Raw genomic sequence first — 17,589 nt, 5'->3', positions numbered from 1 at the left:
CCCCAAAAACACGGAGTCAGAACCCCAAAACCGGGGCAACTCAGTTGGGTTTTGGGGTATCTCAGTTGGGTTTTGGGGTATCTTGATGGGATTTTGGGGTATCTCGGATGGGTTTTGGGGTATCTTGGATGGGTTTTGGGGTATCTTGGTGGCATTTTGAGGTATCTCAGATGGGTTTTGAGGTATCTCGGATGGGTTTTGGGGTGCCCCAGGTGTTTCTGGGTTGGATTTTGGTGTCACCTTGCTGTCCCCGGTGGGGAAGATGACCCTGAGCACCTCCCTGTCCTCGCGCATGCGGTCGAACTCGCGCTCCAGCTCGTTCTGGATGTGGGCGTTGGACAGGATGTCCTTGACCAGCTCCTCCTGCAGCGTCCGGCGCAGCGCCCGCTCGTTGGTGTAGTCAAACTTGAACCTGTGGGGACACACGGACACCTCAGGGACATCCAGGGGACACCGAAGCATCGCCCACGTCACGCTGGAGAAGCTTGGGGACACCAAAAAAGCTGGTTCATACTGGGTAGGAGAAGGTTGGGGACACCAAAATGTGACCAAAGTTTGGGAGGAGAAGGTTGGGGACACCAAATGTGGGGCCCAATTTGGGGTGGAAGAGGTTGGGGACATCAAAATGTCACCCAGGTTGGGCTGGAGCAGCTTGGGGACAACCAAGTGTCACCCAGATTGGGGAGGAGCCACTTGAAGACCCCAAAATGTCCCCAACTTCTGGAAGGAGCCACTTGGGGACATCAAGATGGGTCTGAAACCTTGGAAGGAGCCACCTGAAGACCCCAAGATGTCCCCAACCCCTCTGAAGACCCCAAGATGTCCCCAACCCCTCTGAAGACCCCAAGATGTCCCCAACCTCCTTTTAAGACTCCAAGATGTCCCCACCTCCCATCTGAACACCCAAGATGTCCCAAACCCCAAGACCCCAAGAGGTCCCCAGCTCCCATGTGAAGACCCCAGAATGTCCCAAACTTCTGGAAGGAGCCACTTGGAGACAAGATGGGTCTGAAACCTTGGAAGGAGCCACATGAAGACCCCAAAATGTCCCCAACTCCCACCTGAAGACCCCAAGATGTCCCCAACCCCCGCAATGAGCCCCTCAATGACCCCATCCAGGACCACTGCCCCCACCCATGACCCCACCCTGCCCCGGGCCGTGTCCCCCCGTGTCCCTCACTTCTTCTCGAAGGCCTTGTTGGAGGGCTTGAGCGTGGCCAGGTTCTGGAACTCGACGCTCTCCCCGGCCAGCCCGTCCTCGCCGTAGCGCAGCTGCACCACCTGGTTGATGGAGTTCCTGACCGTGGCGTCGTACTTGACCATCACCGACTCCATGGACTTGATCAGCCGCCGCTGGATGTACCCTGGGGGTGGGGAGGCGTCAGTAGGCCCCTCAGGAGGGTGGGGGGTCTCCAGGGGGCACCTCGGGAGGGTTTGGGGTTCCTGGAGGCATCTGGGATCACCAGGAGGCATCTGGGGAGGGTTTGGGGATCCTGAAGGCATCTGGGATGGGTTTGGGGTCTCCAGGGGGCACCTCGGGAGGGTTGGGGGTCTCCAGGGGGCAGCTGGGGACGGTTTGGGGATGCTGGAGGTATCTGGTGAGGGTTTGGAATCACCAGGAGGCATCTGGGGAGAGGGTTTGGGATCTCCAGGAGGCATCAGGGGAGGGTTTGGGGTCTCCAGAGGGCATCTGGGGAGGATTTGGGGTTCCTGAAGGCATCTGGGGAGGGTTTGGGGATCCTGGAGGCACCTGGGATGGGTTTGGGGTCTCCAGGAGGTATCTGAGGAGGGTTTGGGATCTCCACGAGCTATCTGTAGAGGGTTTTAAGGCCCTCAGGATTTCCACACTGGAATTTTGGGATCCTGGAGGCCCCGTGGGTGGAATTCTGGACTCCTGGAAGCCCCCGGGGACCTTCTGGGGACACTGACCGGTCTCGGCCGTCTTGACGGCCGTGTCGATGAGGCCCTCGCGGCCGCCCATGGCGTGGAAGAAGAACTCGGTGGGCGTGAGGCCGGCCAGGTAGGAGTTCTCCACGAAGCCGCGGCTCTCGGGGCCGTAGTCGTCCTTGATGAAGTGCGGCAGCGTGCGGTGCTTGAAGCCAAACGGGATCCGCTTGCCCTCCACGTTCTGCTGCCCCACCACCGCGATCACCTGCGGGGACACCGCGCCAGGAGCTTGGGGACATCTCACCAGAGCAGCTCAGAAGGTCGAGAGGATCAAAGAACTTCATGGAGCTCCACAGGAAGCAATCAAAAGCTGCTGAGATGCTCCAGGAACCATCTAAAGCCACCTAAGATACTCCAGGAAGGGCTCCAAACCCTCTGAGATGCTCCAGGAACCATCTAAAGCCACCTAAGATACGCCCGGAACTGCCCCAAAGCTCCTGAGATCCTGCAGGAACTGCCCCAAATCTACTGAGATCCTCCAGGAACCACCCCAAACCCTCTGAGATCCTGCAGGAACCATCTAAAGCCACCTAAAATACTCCAGGAACTGCCCCAAACCCCCTGAGATCCTGCAGGAACTGCCCCAAAGCTCCTGAGATCATCCAGGAACTGCCCCAAATCCTCTGAGATCCTGCAGGAACCATCTGAACCCACCTAAGATACTCCAGGAACTGCTCCAAACCCTCTGAGATCATCCAGGAACTGCCCCAAATCTCCTGAGATCCTGCAGGAACTGCCCCAAAGCTCCTGAGATCCTCCAGGAACTGCCTCAAATTCCCTGAGATCCTCCAAGAACTGCCCCAAAGCTCCTGAGATCATCCAGGAACTGCCTCAAATTCCCTGAGATCCTCCAAGAACCACCCCAAACCTCCTGAGATCCTCAAGGAACCACCCCAAACCCACCTAAAACACTCCAGGAACTGCCCCAAAGCTCCTGAGATCCTCCAGAAACTGCCCCAAATTCCCTGAAATCCTGCAGGAACCACCCCAAACCCCTCACAGAGGCCCCCCAGACCTTCTGGAATGTTCCAAACCTGGGAGATGTTGATCTTGGAGCCCTTGGCCCCCGAGACCACCATGGACTTGAAGTTGTTGTACTCGGACAGGGACTTCTGGGCAGAGGAGCCGGTCTTGTCGCGGGCGTCGTTGAGGATCCGGTTCACCTGGTTCTCAAAGGTCTGCCGCAAGGTGTTGCCCGGGGTGGGCTCCAGCTCGTTGTTGTGGGCCTTCTCGATCACCTGGAGACCCCCAAAAACCACCCCAGAAGGGTCAGCGGGGTGTCCCGAAAGCCCCTGATGGCCAAAACCACCTGAGAAGCTCAAAAAACCCCAAAAAACTCCACAGGAACCAACCAAAACCCCTTGAGACCCTCCAGGAACCACCCCAAACCCTGGATGGAGCACCCCAAGATCTTCTGGAACCTCCTAAACCAGGGAGATGTTGGTCTTGGACCTCCTGGTGCCCAAAACTGTCTCAAGAACCTCAAAAAAATCCCAAAAAACTCCACAAACCCCCACAGGAACCTCCAGGAACCCCCTGAAATCCTCCAGGAACTGCTCCAAACCTCCTCAGATCCTGCAGGAACTGCCCCAAAGTTCCTGAGAACCTGCAGGAACTGCCCCAAACCCCCTCACATCCTCAAGGAACTGCCCCAAATCCCCCGAGATCCTCCTGGAACCACCCCAAACCACCTGAGATCCCCCAGGAACTGCCCCAAACCTCCTGAGATCCTCCAAGAACCTCGTGAGATCCTGCAGGAACTGCCCCAAACCTCCGTGGAACTCCCCAAATTCCCAGGAAAGCCCCAAATCTCACCTCGATGACGTCCTGCTTGGCCTTCTTGATGGTGTTCTGGATGTCCTGGTAGGTCTTGGCGTCGGCGATGGAGTCCCCGATGCCGATGGTGTGACCTGGGGGGGACACCTGGGGTTCAGGGGGATCCCCCCCAAATTCGGGGTCATCTCCAACCCCTCGCCCCAAAAAACCAACCCTGGGGCAGGTTCTGGTCAGGCTGTGGGACAAAGAGAGGACATGGGGACAATGAGGTCCTTGAGGGACAAAAATGGGGTTGGGACCATCCCCCAAAACTCCTGAGTCCTCCTTGTCCTCAAAAAAGGGGTTCAAGAACCACCAGGACATCAAGAATGGGGTGCAAGAGGCCCAGGGCTCCACCAAGTGAGGATCTGAGAAGGTCCCTGGGTGACCAAACCCCCATTAGATGCCACCAAGAGGTTCCCAGCCCCACCAGGTCCCCCCCCAGTCCCCAAAAAAAGGGGTCCAAGATCACCAGGACATCAAGAATGGGGTCCAAGAGGCCCAGGGCTCCACCAAGATGGGACCTGAGAAGGTCCCTGGGTGACCAAACCCCCATTAGATGCCACCAAGAGGCTCCCAGCCCCCAGGAGCCCCCGGGAGCGCGCTGACCCTCGATGAGCAGCCAGTTGTTGATGACAGTCTCCCCAAAAAACCAACCCTGGGGCAGGTTCTGGTCAGGCTGTGGGACAAAGAGAGGACATGGGGACAATGAGGTCCTTGAGGGACAAAAATGGGGTTGGGACCATCCCCCAAAACTCCTGAGTCCTCCTCGTCCTCAAAAAAGGGGTTCAAGAACCACCAGCACATCAAGAATGGGGTCCAAGATGCCCAGGGCTCCACCAAGTGGGAACCTGAGAAGGTCCCCAGGGGACCAAACCCCCATTAGATGCCACCAAGAAGGTTTCCAGCCCTGCCCAGGTCCCTCCAGTCCCCAAAAAAGGGACCCAAGAACACCAGAACCTAAAAAATGGGGTGCAAGAGGCCCAGGGCTCCACCAAGATGGGGCCTGAGAAGGTCCCTGGGTGACCAAACCCCCATTAGATGCCACCAAGAGGCTCCCAGCCCCCAGGAGCCCCCGGGAGCGCGCTGACCCTCGATGAGCAGCCAGTTGTTGATGACAGTCTGGATGTTGCTGTAGAAGAGCCGCGTGGTGTCGTGGCCCATCTCCAGGTAGGAGATGTGCACCAGGGACCCGGCCGACGTCCCCAGGGACTTCTTGCACAGGATGCCCATGATGAGCTCTCCGTTCTCCACGATCACCTGGGACACCCAAAGAACGGGGTCAGGACCTCAAAGATCCAAAAAAACCCCAAAACCCACCTGGAGCACCCCAAAAACAACCCCAGGTCACCTCGAAGTCGACAAAGCCCTCCTAGACCAGAGCAAGCTCCACCAAAAGCCCCTCAGATCCCACCCAAGCTCCCTCAGGCCACCCCAAATCATCCTTAGATCCCACCAAAGTCCACTCAAACCACCTCTGCACGCACCAAGGCCCCCTAAACCTCAAGCTCCAAAAGCCCCTCAGACCACCCCAAAGCCCCCTGAGATGCCACCAAATCCCCATCAAACCACCCAAACTCCCTCAGATCCCACCAAAGCCCCATCAAAACACCCCAAAGCTCCTCCAAGCCCCCCTAGACCTCCTTAAGTTCCAAAAGCCCCTCAGACCTCCCCAAAGCTCTCTCAGATCCCACCAAAACCCCCTCAGATCCCACCAAAGCCCCCTCAGATCCAACCAAAACCCTCTCAAACCACCCCAAACTCCCTCAGATCTCACCAAAGCCCCATCAAACCACCCCAAAACTCCCTCAGATGCCACCAAAGCCCCCTCAGATCCCACCAAAATCCCCTCAAACCACCCCAAAGCTCTCTCAGATCCCACCAAAGCCCCCTGAGATCCCACCAAAACCCCATCAAACCATCTCAAAGCTCTCTCAGATCCCACCAAAGCCCCCTCAGGCCACCTTCCCACCGCACCAAGCCCCCCAGACCTCCTCAGAGGTCCCCACCTTGGTGTCCCCGGGGGAGATGTGCTTGTAGGGGCCGCTGTCCTCGTCGTCGGGGTGGGTGCTGTGGGTGCGGATGCAGTTGATGTGGCCAGGGATGATCAGGGAGAAGATCTGCTTCCCTGTCCAGAGCGGCCGCGGCTTCAGGATGGCTGGCTGGGGCACCTTGCCGTCCCACGTGGACAGGAACATCAGCAGGTTCATCACCTCGCCCTGAGGGACACCCCAAAACTGTCACCAATCGAAGAAAAAACCACAGAGAACCCAAAATACCTCGAAGATGTCCCAAAGCTCCCCAAAATCCCTGTCCCACACGGACAGGAACATCAGCAGGTTCACCACCACACCCTGAGGGACACCCCAAAAATATCATTAATCATGAAAACCCCATAGAGATCCCAAAACATCCTGAAAGTGTCCTAAAAGTCCCAAAAATCCTCCCAAAACAAGACCATCTCAGGGAAGATGTCCCTCTTGGTGACCCTGTGCACGGCCATCAGCGTGTCCCACCTCAAACACCTGCTCTGAAACCCCTCAAATCACCCCAAACTACCTCAAACCAACCCTAAATCACAGCCCTCCTAGACCAGAGCAAGCTCCACCAAAAGCCCCTCAGATCCCACCCAAGCTCCCTCAGGCCACCCCAAATCATCCTTAGATCCCACCAAAGTCCACTCAAACCACCTCTGCACGCACCAAGGCCCCCTAAACCTCAAGCTCCAAAAGCCCCTCAGACCACCCCAAAGCCCCCTGAGATGCCACCAAATCCCCATCAAACCACCCAAACTCCCTCAGATCCCACCAAAGCCCCCTCAGATCCAACCAAAACCCTCTCAAACCACCCCAAACTCTCTCAGATCCCACCAAAGCCCCATCAAACCACCTCAAAGCCCCCTCAGATCTCACCAAAGCCCCATCAAACCACCCCAAAACTCCCTCAGATCCCACCAAAGCCCCCTCAGATCCCACCAAAATCCCCTCAAACCACCCCAAAGCTCTCTCAGATCCCACCAAAGCCCCCTGAGATCCCACCAAAACCCCATCAAACCATCTCAAAGCTCTCTCAGATCCCACCAAAGCCCCCTCAGGCCACCTTCCCACCGCACCAAGCCCCCCAGACCTCCTCAGAGGTCCCCACCTTGGTGTCCCCGGGGGAGATGTGCTTGTAGGGGCCGCTGTCCTCGTCGTCGGGGTGGGTGCTGTGGGTGCGGATGCAGTTGATGTGGCCAGGGATGATCAGGGAGAAGATCTGCTTCCCTGTCCAGAGCGGCCGCGGCTTCAGGATGGCTGGCTGGGGCACCTTGCCGTCCCACGTGGACAGGAACATCAGCAGGTTCATCACCTCGCCCTGAGGGACACCCCAAAACTGTCACCAATCGAAGAAAAAACCACAGAGAACCCAAAATACCTCGAAGATGTCCCAAAGCTCCCCAAAATCCCTGTCCCACACGGACAGGAACATCAGCAGGTTCACCACCACACCCTGAGGGACACCCCAAAAATATCATTAATCATGAAAACCCCATAGAGATCCCAAAACATCCTGAAAGTGTCCTAGAAGTCCCAAAAATCCTCCCAAAACAAGACCATCTCAGGGAAGATGTCCCTCTTGGTGACCCTGTGCACGGCCATCAGCGTGTCCCACCTCAAACACCTGCTCTAAAACCCCTCAAATCACCCCAAACTACCTCAAACCAACCCTAAACCACCTCAAACCAACCCCAAAACTCCCAAAACAACCCCAAAACCCCCAAGATGACCCCAAACGGACCCTCTCGAGGAAGACGTCCCTCTTGGTGAACTTGCGCACGGCCGTCAGCGTGTCCAACACAACACCACCAGAAACCACCCCAAAACCATCAGAGATGACCCCAGAACTACCCAAAACGGACCCTCTCAAGGAAGATGTCCCTCTTGGTGAACTTGCACACGGCCGTCAGCGTGTCCCACCTGAAACACCTGCCCTAAAACCCCTCAAATCACCCCAAACTACCTCAAACCAACCCTAAACCACCTCAAACCAACCCCAAAACTCCCAAAACAACCCCAAAACCCCCAAGATGACCCCAGAACGACCCCAAACGGACCCTCTCGAGGAAGACGTCCCTCTTGGTGAACATGCTCACGGCCATTAGCACGTCCCACCTCAAACACCTGCCCTGAAACCCCTCAAATCACCTCAAAACCACCACAAATCACCCTAAACACCCCCAAAACCCCCAAGATGACCCCAGAACGACCCCAAACGGACCCTCTCGAGGAAGACGTCCCTCTTGGTGAACATGCTCACGGCCATTAGCACGTCCCACCTCAAACACCTGCCCTGAAACCCCTCAAATCACCTCAAAACCACCACAAATCACCCTAAACACCCCCAAAACCCCCAAGATGACCCCAGAACGACCCCAAACGGACCCTCTCGAGGAAGACGTCCCTCTTGGTGAACTTGCGCACGGCCGTCAGCGTGTCCAACACAACACCACCAGAAACCACCCCAAAACCATCAGAGATGACCTCAAATCAAGCTAAACGCCCCCAAAACCCCCAAGATGACCCCAAAACGACCCCAAACGGACCCTCTCGAGGAAGACGTCCCTCTTGGTGAACTTGCGCACGGCCGTCAGCGTGTCCTGCACGATGCCCATGACGGGCCGGTTGCTCTGGGGGGTGACGATCATCCTGGGCACCATGGCCAGCTCCTGGATCTCCGCCCGCGTCTCCAGCGACTGCGGCAGGTGCAGGTTCATCTCGTCGCCGTCAAAGTTGGCGTTGTAGGGCGTGGTGACACTGTGGGGACATCGGGGGACATCAGGAATATTGGGTAATCTGGGATATTGGGGACATTGTGGCGACACGGGGCAGGTTCATCTCGTCGCCGTCAAAGTTGGCGTTGTAGGGCGTGGTGACACTGTGGGGACATCGGGGGACATCAGGAATATTGGGTAATCTGGGATATTGGGGACATTGTGGCGACACGGGGCAGGTTCATCTCGTCGCCGTCAAAGTTGGCGTTGTAGGGCGTGGTGACACTGTGGGGACATCGGGGGACATCAGGAATATTGGGTAATCTGGGATATTGGGGACATTGTGGCGACACGGGGCAGGTTCATCTCGTCGCCGTCAAAGTTGGCGTTGTAGGGCGTGGTGACACTGTGGGGACATCGGGGGACATCAGGAATATTGGGTAATCTGGGATATTGGGGACATTGTGGGGACACTGGGACGTTGGGGACATTGGGATCTCAGGGACATCGGGGACATTGTGGGGACACGAGGCAGGTTCATCTCGTCGCCGTCAAAGTCGGCGTTGTAGGGCGTGGTGACACTGCGGGGACATCGGGGACGTTGTGGGGACACTGAGACATCTGGGACATTGAGGACATTGTGGGGACATTGTGGGGACACGGGGCAGGTTCATCTCGTCACCGTCAAAGTCGGCGTTGTAGGGCGTGGTGACACTGCGGGGACATCGGGGACGTTGTGGGGACACTGAGACATCTGGGACATTGAGGACATTGTGGGGACATTGTGGGGACACGGGGCAGGTTCATCTCATCACCATCAAAGTCAGTGTTGTAGGACATGGTGACACCATGGGGACATTGGGGACGTTGCGGGGACACTGGGACATTGGGGACACTGGGATCTCAGGGACATTGGGGACATTGTGGGGACACTGGGACGTTGGGGACACTGGGATCTCAGGGACATTGTGGGGACATTGTGGGGACACGGGGCAGGTTCATCTCGTCGCCGTCAAAGTCGGCGTTGTAGGGCGTGGTGACACTGAGGGGACATTGAGGGGACATCAGGGATCTCAGGGACATTGTGGGGACATGGGACACCAGGGACGTCAGGGACATTGGGGTCATGGCTGGGACACGGGGCAGGTTCATCTCATCACCATCAAAGTCAGTGTTGTAGGACATGGTGACACCATGGGGACATTGGGGACGTTGCGGGGACACTGGGACATTGGGGACACTGGGATCTCAGGGACATTGGGGACATTGTGGGGACATGGGGCAGGTTCATCTCATCGCTGTCAAAGTCAGCGTTGTAGGGCGTGGTGACACTGAGGGGACATTGAGGGGACATCAGGGACATGGGACACCAGGGACGTCAGGGACATTGGGGTCATGGCTGGGACACGGGGCAGGTTCATCTCGTCGCCGTCAAAGTCGGCGTTGTAGGGCGTGGTGACACTGTGGGGACATCGGGGGGACACTGGGGACACTGAGACATCTGGGACATTGGGGACATTGTGGGGACACGGGGCAGGTTCATCTCGTCGCCGTCAAAGTCGGCGTTGTAGGGCGTGGTGACACTGAGGGGACATTGAGGGGACATCAGGGATCTCAGGGACATTGTGGGGACATGGGACACCAGGGACGTCAGGGACATTGGGGTCATGGCTGGGACACGGGGCAGGTTCATCTTGTCGCCGTCAAAGTCGGCGTTGTAGGGCGTGGTGACACTGCGGGGACATCGGGGACGTTGTGGGGACACTGGGACACTGAGAGATCTGGGACATTGTGGGGACACGGGGCAGGTTCATCTCGTCGCCGTCAAAGTCGGCGTTGTAGGGCGTGGTGACACTGTGGGGACATCGGGGGGACACTGGGGACACTGAGACATCTGGGACATTGTGGGGACATTGTGGGGACACGGGGCAGGTTCATCTCATCACCAACAAAGTCAACGTTGTATGGCTTGGTGACACTCTGGGGACATCAAGAGGACATCTGGGACATCGGGGACACACCAGAGATGGGCTCATCTCATCACAGAAGATGGACCAGGGCAGGATTTGGGGCGACTTTGGGGTTAATTTTGGGGTTTTTGTGGTGTTGTACCTCAGGTTCAGACGGAAGGTGGACCAGAGCAGGATTTGGGGTTAATTTTGTGGTTTTTTTGGGTTTTTTGGGGTGTTTTACCTGAGGTTCAGACAGAAGGTGGACCAGGGCAGGATTTGGGGTGATTTTGGGGTCAATTTTGGGGTTTTTTTGGGATTTTTGGGGTGCTTTACCTGAGGTTCAGATGGAAGGTGGACCAGAGCAGGATTTGGGGTTAATTTTGGGGTGAATTTGGGGGTTTTGGGGGGTGTTACCTGAGGTTCAGACAGAAGGGGGACCAGGGCAGGATTTGGGGGGATTTTGGGGGGAATTTGGGGGTTTTGGGGGGTGTTACCTGAGGTTCAGACAGAAGGGGGACCAGGGCAGGATTTGGGGGGATTTTGGGGGGAATTTGGGGGTTTTGGGGGGTGTTACCTGAGGTTCAGACAGAAGGGGGACCAGGGCAGGATTTGGGGGGATTTTGGGGTGAATTTGGGGGTTTTGGGGGGTTTTACCTGAGGTTCAGACAGAAGGTGAACCAGGGCAGGATTTGGGGTTAATTTTGGGGTGAATTTTGGGGTTTTTGTGGTGTTGTACCTCAGGTTCAGATGGAAGGTGGACCAGGACAGGATTTGGGGTTACTTTTGGGGTGAATTTTGGTTTTTTTGGTGTGTTTTACCTGAGGTTCAGACGGAAGGTAGATCAGGGCAGGATTTGGGGTTAAGTTTGGGGTTAATTTTGGGGTTTTTTGGGGGTTTTTGTGGTGTTGTACCTCAGGTTCAGATGGAAGGTGGACCAGGACAGGATTTGGGGTTACTTTTGGGGTCAATTTTGGTTTTTTTGGGGTGTTTTACCTCAGGTTCAGACAGAAGGTGGACCAGGGCAGGATCTGGGGGTACTTTTGGGGTCAGTTTTGGGATTTTTGGGGTGCTTTACCTGAGGTTCAGACGGAAGGTGGACCAGGGCAGGATCTGGGGTTACTTTTGGGGTCAGTTTTGGGATTTTTGGGGTGCTTTACCTGAGGTTCAGACGGAAGGTGGACCAGGGCAGGATCCTGACCCTGTGACCCATCATGGACATCTTGTGCAGGGTGGGCTGCCGGTTGAAGATGACGATGTCCCCGTCGCACATGTGACGCTCCACCTGTCCCCAAAGCCCCCCAAAAGTCAGGGGGACACCCCAAAAATGGGGGACACCCCAAAAACGGCACCTTTCCCCCAAAAATGGTGGGGTCAGAGTGAGGAGAATGAGGGGTTTGGGGTTAAATTCACTCCCTGGTGGTGGTGAAGGCCAAAATTGAGGAATGAACCTCAAATTTCAGAGATCTGAACCCAAAATGATGGATTGAACCCCAAATCTAGAATTGGGAACCCCAAAATTATGGATTGAACCCCAAATCTAGAATTGGGAACCCCAAAATCAGGCATTGAGCCCCAAACCCAGAGCTCTGAACCCCAAAATCAGGGATTCACCTGCAACCCCACAGTCTGAACCCCACCTGGTGGTGGTGAAGGCCAAAATTGAGGAATGAACCTCAAATTTCAGAGATTTGAACCCAAAATGATGGATTGAACCACAAATCTAGAATTGGGAACCCCAAAATTATGGATTGAACCCCAAATCTAGAATTGGGAACCCCAAAATCAGGGAGTGAGACCCAAATCCTGAGCTCTGAATCCCAAAATCAGGATTTGAACCCCAAACCCAGAACTCTGAACCCCAAAATCAGGGGCTGACCCCAAACCCAGAGCTCTGAACCCCAAAATCAGGGATTCACCTGCAACCCCACAGCTTTGAACCCCAAACCCAGAGCTCTGAACCCCAAAATCAAAATTTGAACCCCAAAATCAGAGACTGACCCCAAACCCAGAGCTCTGAACCCCAAAATCAGGGATTCACCTCCAGCCCCACAACTTTGAACCCCAAAATCAGGGGCTGATTCCAAACCCAGAGCTCTGAACCCCAAAATCAGGGACTGACCCCAAATCCAGGGCTCTGAACCCCAAAATGAGGGATTCACCTCCAACCCTACAACTTTGAACCCCAAACCCAGAGCTCTGAACCCCAAACCCCGAGCTCTGAACCCCAAAATCAGGGACTGACCCCAAACCCAGAGCTCTGAACCCCAAAATCAGCATGTGAACCCCAAAATCAGGGGCTGACCCCAAACCCAGAACTCTGAACCCCAAAATCAGGGATTCACCTCCAGCCCCACAACTTTGAACCCCAAAATCAGGGGCTGATTCCAAACCCAGAGCTCTGAACCCCAAAATCAGGATTTGAATCCCAAAATCAGGATTTGAACCCCAAACCCAGAGCTCTGAACCCCAAACCCCGAGCTCTGAACCCCAAAATCAGGGACTGACCCCAAACCCAGAGCTCTGAACCCCAAAATCAGGATTTGAACGCCAAACCCAGAGCTCTGAACCCCAAACCAACAACCACCCCCCGCAGCCCTGGGTTCCACTCCCCGTTTCCGGTGTCCCCCGGATTTCTGGGGTCCGGCTGTGGGTTTTGGGGTCCCTGCCTGGCTCTGGGGTTTCGGGGTGCTGACCTTGTAGCCGATCTGCAGGTGGAGGTCGCTGGGCTTGGGGTGGAAGCGGAGGTCGATCCTGTCCCCGTTGTCCCTGATGATGTACTTGGCCCCCGGGTACTGACTGTTCCCCCGGCGCACCAGCTCCTGCAGCCTGAGGGGCTTTGGGGTCAGTTTTGGGGTTTTTGGGGCTCTGGGAGTCACCTCACAGCTCTCAGAGTCAGCTGAGGAGGGTCAGTGGGGTTTAAAGGGGGTTTGGGGTGGTTTTGGGTTATTGGGATCTGCTCAAAATTACCAAAGGTCGGCGATGGAGCAGGGGACACCAACATCAAACCCCCCAAACTTCCCCTAAATCACCCCAGACCTCCATAAATCCACCCCAAACCTCCATAAATCCACCCCAAATCCCCTCCAAACCCCATAAACCCATCCCAAATCCCCTAAATCCCCTACAAAGTCCCCCTGTCAATGTTGAAGGGGGTGACAGTCTCACCAAAGGTCACGTTGGCAGCGATGGCGCAGGTGACAACACCACCAAACCCCCCAAACTCCCCCTAAATCCCCCCAAACCTCCACAAACCCATCCCAAAACTCCGTAAATCCACCCCGCGCGGCACGCCCACCTGGTCGATGGCCAGGTTGGGGTCGGGCGTGATGACGGTGCGGGCGGAGAAATCCACGCGTTTGCCCATGAGGTTGCCCCGAACCCGACCCTCCTTCCCCTTCAGCCGCTGCTTCAGGGACTTGAGGGGGCGCCCCGACTTCTGCATGGCCTGGGGGAGGAGAAATTGGGGGCTCAGGGGAGGTCAGAACCCCAAAATCACCCCAAAAATCCAAAATCCATCGGGGGACACACATTGAATCCTGCCAGGATGTCCCCAGCTCCTGCTGGGATTTTGGGGGGCTCAGAGAGGGGTTTGGGGGAGCAAAACATATTTAAGGGATCCCCCAAATTCTGCATGCAGTGGGAGAGGAGAAACTGGGGGGTCAGAACCCCCAAAACACCCCAAAAAATCCAAAATCCATTGGGGGACACAAATTGATTCCTCCCAGGAATGTCCCCAGCTCCTGTTGGGACTTTGGGCTCTGTCCCTGCTTGTCCCATGTGGGACACCCCCAAACCCTCCTGTGACCCCTCAAAACCCTTCCAGGACACCCCAAAACCCCTCTGTGACCCCTCAAAACCCTTCCAGGACACCCCAAAACCCCTCTGTGACCCCCCAGACTGTCCTGGACCCTGGGCAGCTCCTTCTCCACCATGGTGGCCACGTGGAACTGCAGCCGCTCAACATCCACGACAGTGACTTGAGGCCACCACCTGAACGTTCCTGACCCTGTGTCACCCCAGAACCCCTCTGTGACCCCCAAAACCCTTCTGTGTCACCCCAAAAGCCCTCAGTGACCCCCAAACCCCCGTGTGACCCGTGCTGTACCCGGGGCAGGCCGGGCAGCTCATTGTCCACCATGGTGGCCACGTGGAACTGCAGCCGCTCAACATCCATGGCCATGACTTAGGGCCACCACCTGAACGTTCCTGACCTTGTGACACCCCAAAACCTCTCAGTGACCCCCAAAACCTCTCTGTGACTCCCCCCAGCCTCTCCTGGACCCCAGGCAGCTCGTTGTCCACCATGGTGGCCACGTGGAACTGCAGCCGCTCAACATCCATGGCCATGACTTAGGGCCACCACCTGAACGTTCCTGACCTTGTGACACCCCAAAACCCTTCTGTGTCACCCCAAAAGCCCTCAGTGACCCCTGCTGTACCCGGGGCAGGCCGGGCAGCTCGTTGTCCACCATGGTGGCCACGTGGAACTGCAGCAGCTTGACGTCCTCAGCGATGACGTGCGCGGCCGCCCCGTTCTGCTCGTTGCGCCGCAGTTGGTTGTTGATCTTGACGATGTCGGCCAGTTTGTGGGTCAGGTCATCCTGGGGACACCCCAAAATTAGTGGGGTGACCCCAACATTTGTTAATGGGGGGCTGGTGGTGATAGAGGGAGAGCAAAAAGCTCAAAATGACGTGGGAAAGGTGTAGGGTGGATTTGGGGTGGGAGAAAAATGGGGATACCCCAAAGAATGGGGAACCCAAGAAGTGGGGAGACCCCAAAAGGCATCAGGGACCCCAATACCCACCCAGAGACCCCCCAAGAGCTGCCCCAAACCCCACCTGGTTGTGGGCAGAGCCCTGCATGACCACAACTGGAAACACAAACAGCAAGGGCACTTTACCCCAAGAATGCCAACACCAATCCTCGGACCCCAAAACCATCCAAAACCACCCCAATAACTTCCAAAACCCCACAAAATGACCCCAAGCTATCCCAAAACAAACCCAAAACCCCACCTGGTTGCGGACAGAGCCCTGCATGACCATGGCTGGGCGCACGGACAGCGGCGGCACGGGCAGCACGGTGCCCCAAACACCCCAAAACCCCTCCAATCACCCTAAAACACAACCCAAACCACCCCAAAACCCCAGAGAATCACCCCAAAACCCCACAGAATCACCCCAAAGCCCACCTGGTTGCGGGCAGAGCCCTGCATGACGACGGCCGGGCGCACGGACAGCGGCGGCACGGGCAGCACGGTGCACACCATCCACTCGGGCCGGGCGAATTTGGGGTCCATGCCCAGCACGAAGCACTCCTCGTCCGAGATGCGCTTGAAGATCTCGTGCACGCGCTCGGGGCTCAGCAGGATCTTCTTCTCCTGGGAATCCTCGTTGACGTGCTTCCACTCGGCGTAGAGCTCCAGCCCCGAGCGGCGGATGCGCGGCTGGTAGCGCCCGCAGCCGCCGTGGCCCTGGAACGGGGGAAAAAGGGGGGAAAATGGGGTGAAAAACGGGGTTATTGGGGGGAAAAATGGGGTTATTTGGGTTAAAAACGGGGTTATTGGGGGGAAAAATGGGGTTACTGGGGGGAAAAATGGGAAGTATTGGGACTAGCAACAGGGGCTGGTAGTGCCCGCAGCCGCCGTGGCCCTGGAACGGGGGAAAATGGGGGGAAAATGGGGTTATTGGGGGGGAAAATGGGGTTATGGGGGGGAAATGGGGTTAGAGTGAGAGAAAATGGGGGAAATGGGAAAAAAGGGAAAAAAAGGGGGAATGGGGTTAGAGAGGAGGAAATGGGAAAAAGAGGGGGAAAAGGGGGGGAAATGGGGGAAAAGGGTGGAAAATGGGGGAAAAGGAAAAAAACAGGGGAAAATTACAATGCTGCTAAAACTGGGTTGGTTCAAAGGAAGAGCATGGGAAAGCCCTGCAGTGATCTGCACTGTTTATGCAGTGAGTTTTTATATATGTCATTCCTGGAAAACGTGAAAATGTGAAACATTTTCAGAGTATAAATAATTTTTCCCCCAAAAGGATTTTGAAATGCCATGTTTTAGATTAACAATGAGGTAAATTAGTTTGTTCAAATGACTGAGTTTATTTTCTTAGGGATGGGATGGAATGTTATAAGTAATTTAATTCAAGTAAGGACAAGAAACATAGTCATAGGTCTCCACAGCAGTCAAATTAATTTCCTCTGCCTTTTGTTCCAGTTTATACAAACATTCAAATCCACCATCAAAGTAGCAAGTTCATTTCTAAAACAGCCTATTGGCTCAGCAGCTAATTGTAAGTGGTAGCTAAGTTCAGTGCAAACCTGTAAGAGTACATTTCCCTGAGTATTTACCTGCAGGTTTGAAAAAAGACCCTGGCCTGCACAGTTTATAAAAACTCACTGTCCTCCACTGTGAATTTTAATATTGAAAATTGGATTTTAAAAACATCTGGATGTCCCTTATTTTCTGAAGTGTAAAAGGAAAATATTTGTTTCTGCAATAAGATTATCAGAATTAAATACTGTGATGTCAGACTAAGTAGCATTACTTTAGCTCCTGTATGGTTGAGTGATTTTACTATAATAGTTTCTCATAATAATGCTTTTTATCTGTAATACATAGGGGATAGAGAGACTGACACTTCTTGGTGTTCCCCAAATTTTGACACCTCCCCTTGGGGTACCCCAAATTTTACCACCTCTTCTTGGTGTCCCCACATTTGTCACCTCTTCTTGGTGTCCCCAAATTTTGTTACCTCTTCTTGGTGTCCCCCCGCTCTGTCACCTCCCTTTGACCCTGAGCACCCCCAAAATGGTCCCAAACCCCCCAAACCCCACCACCACCCCCCATCCCTGACGTGTCCCCAAGGTGCCACCACGGAGCCATTTCCAGCCCAAACCCGACCCCTCCCCCCCAAACTTTTGGGGTGCCTCAGGGATTTTTGGGGTCTCACCGAGTCCACGAGCAGCTTGGAGCAGAAGAAGCAGACGCAGCGCAGGATTTTCATGGTTTTGCCCAAAAATCCCACGTGGAACACGGGCTTGGCCAGCTCGATGTGGCCAAAGTGGCCCGGACACTCCGTCATGTTCCCTGGGGACACCCCAAAATCGGATTGGGGACACCCCAAAAT

The 17,589-nt window shown here is 55.6% G+C and overlaps 1 protein-coding gene across 1 annotated transcript in view; it reads right to left on the bottom strand.

Moving 5' to 3' along the window:
- POLR2A (RNA polymerase II subunit A) overlaps positions 1-17,550 on the bottom strand; it is a gene marked incomplete at its 5' end in the record, with an annotated part of 33,100 nt that extends 15,550 nt beyond the window's left edge. The window contains 15 exons of the mRNA XM_039715746.1: positions 241-412; positions 1,181-1,364; positions 1,930-2,152; positions 2,982-3,185; positions 3,763-3,857; positions 4,854-5,022; positions 6,907-7,116; positions 8,345-8,555; positions 11,622-11,746; positions 13,158-13,290; positions 13,590-13,656; positions 13,747-13,909; positions 14,904-15,065; positions 15,657-15,938; positions 17,359-17,550. Coding sequence (XP_039571680.1) covers positions 241-412; positions 1,181-1,364; positions 1,930-2,152; positions 2,982-3,185; positions 3,763-3,857; positions 4,854-5,022; positions 6,907-7,116; positions 8,345-8,555; positions 11,622-11,746; positions 13,158-13,290; positions 13,590-13,656; positions 13,747-13,909; positions 14,904-15,065; positions 15,657-15,938; positions 17,359-17,550 — 2,592 coding nt within the window. The remainder of the gene's footprint in view (positions 1-240; positions 413-1,180; positions 1,365-1,929; positions 2,153-2,981; positions 3,186-3,762; positions 3,858-4,853; positions 5,023-6,906; positions 7,117-8,344; positions 8,556-11,621; positions 11,747-13,157; positions 13,291-13,589; positions 13,657-13,746; positions 13,910-14,903; positions 15,066-15,656; positions 15,939-17,358) is intronic.
- Positions 17,551-17,589: the final 39 nt, after the last annotated feature.

This window comes from Passer montanus, unplaced genomic scaffold (assembly GCF_014805655.1).
Source record: "Passer montanus isolate IOZ18808 unplaced genomic scaffold, ASM1480565v1 scaffold346, whole genome shotgun sequence".
Taxonomy (NCBI): Eukaryota; Metazoa; Chordata; class Aves; order Passeriformes; family Passeridae; genus Passer; species Passer montanus.
Note: the sequence above shows the minus strand (reverse complement) of the source record. Positions and strands in the feature narration are given on the sequence as shown.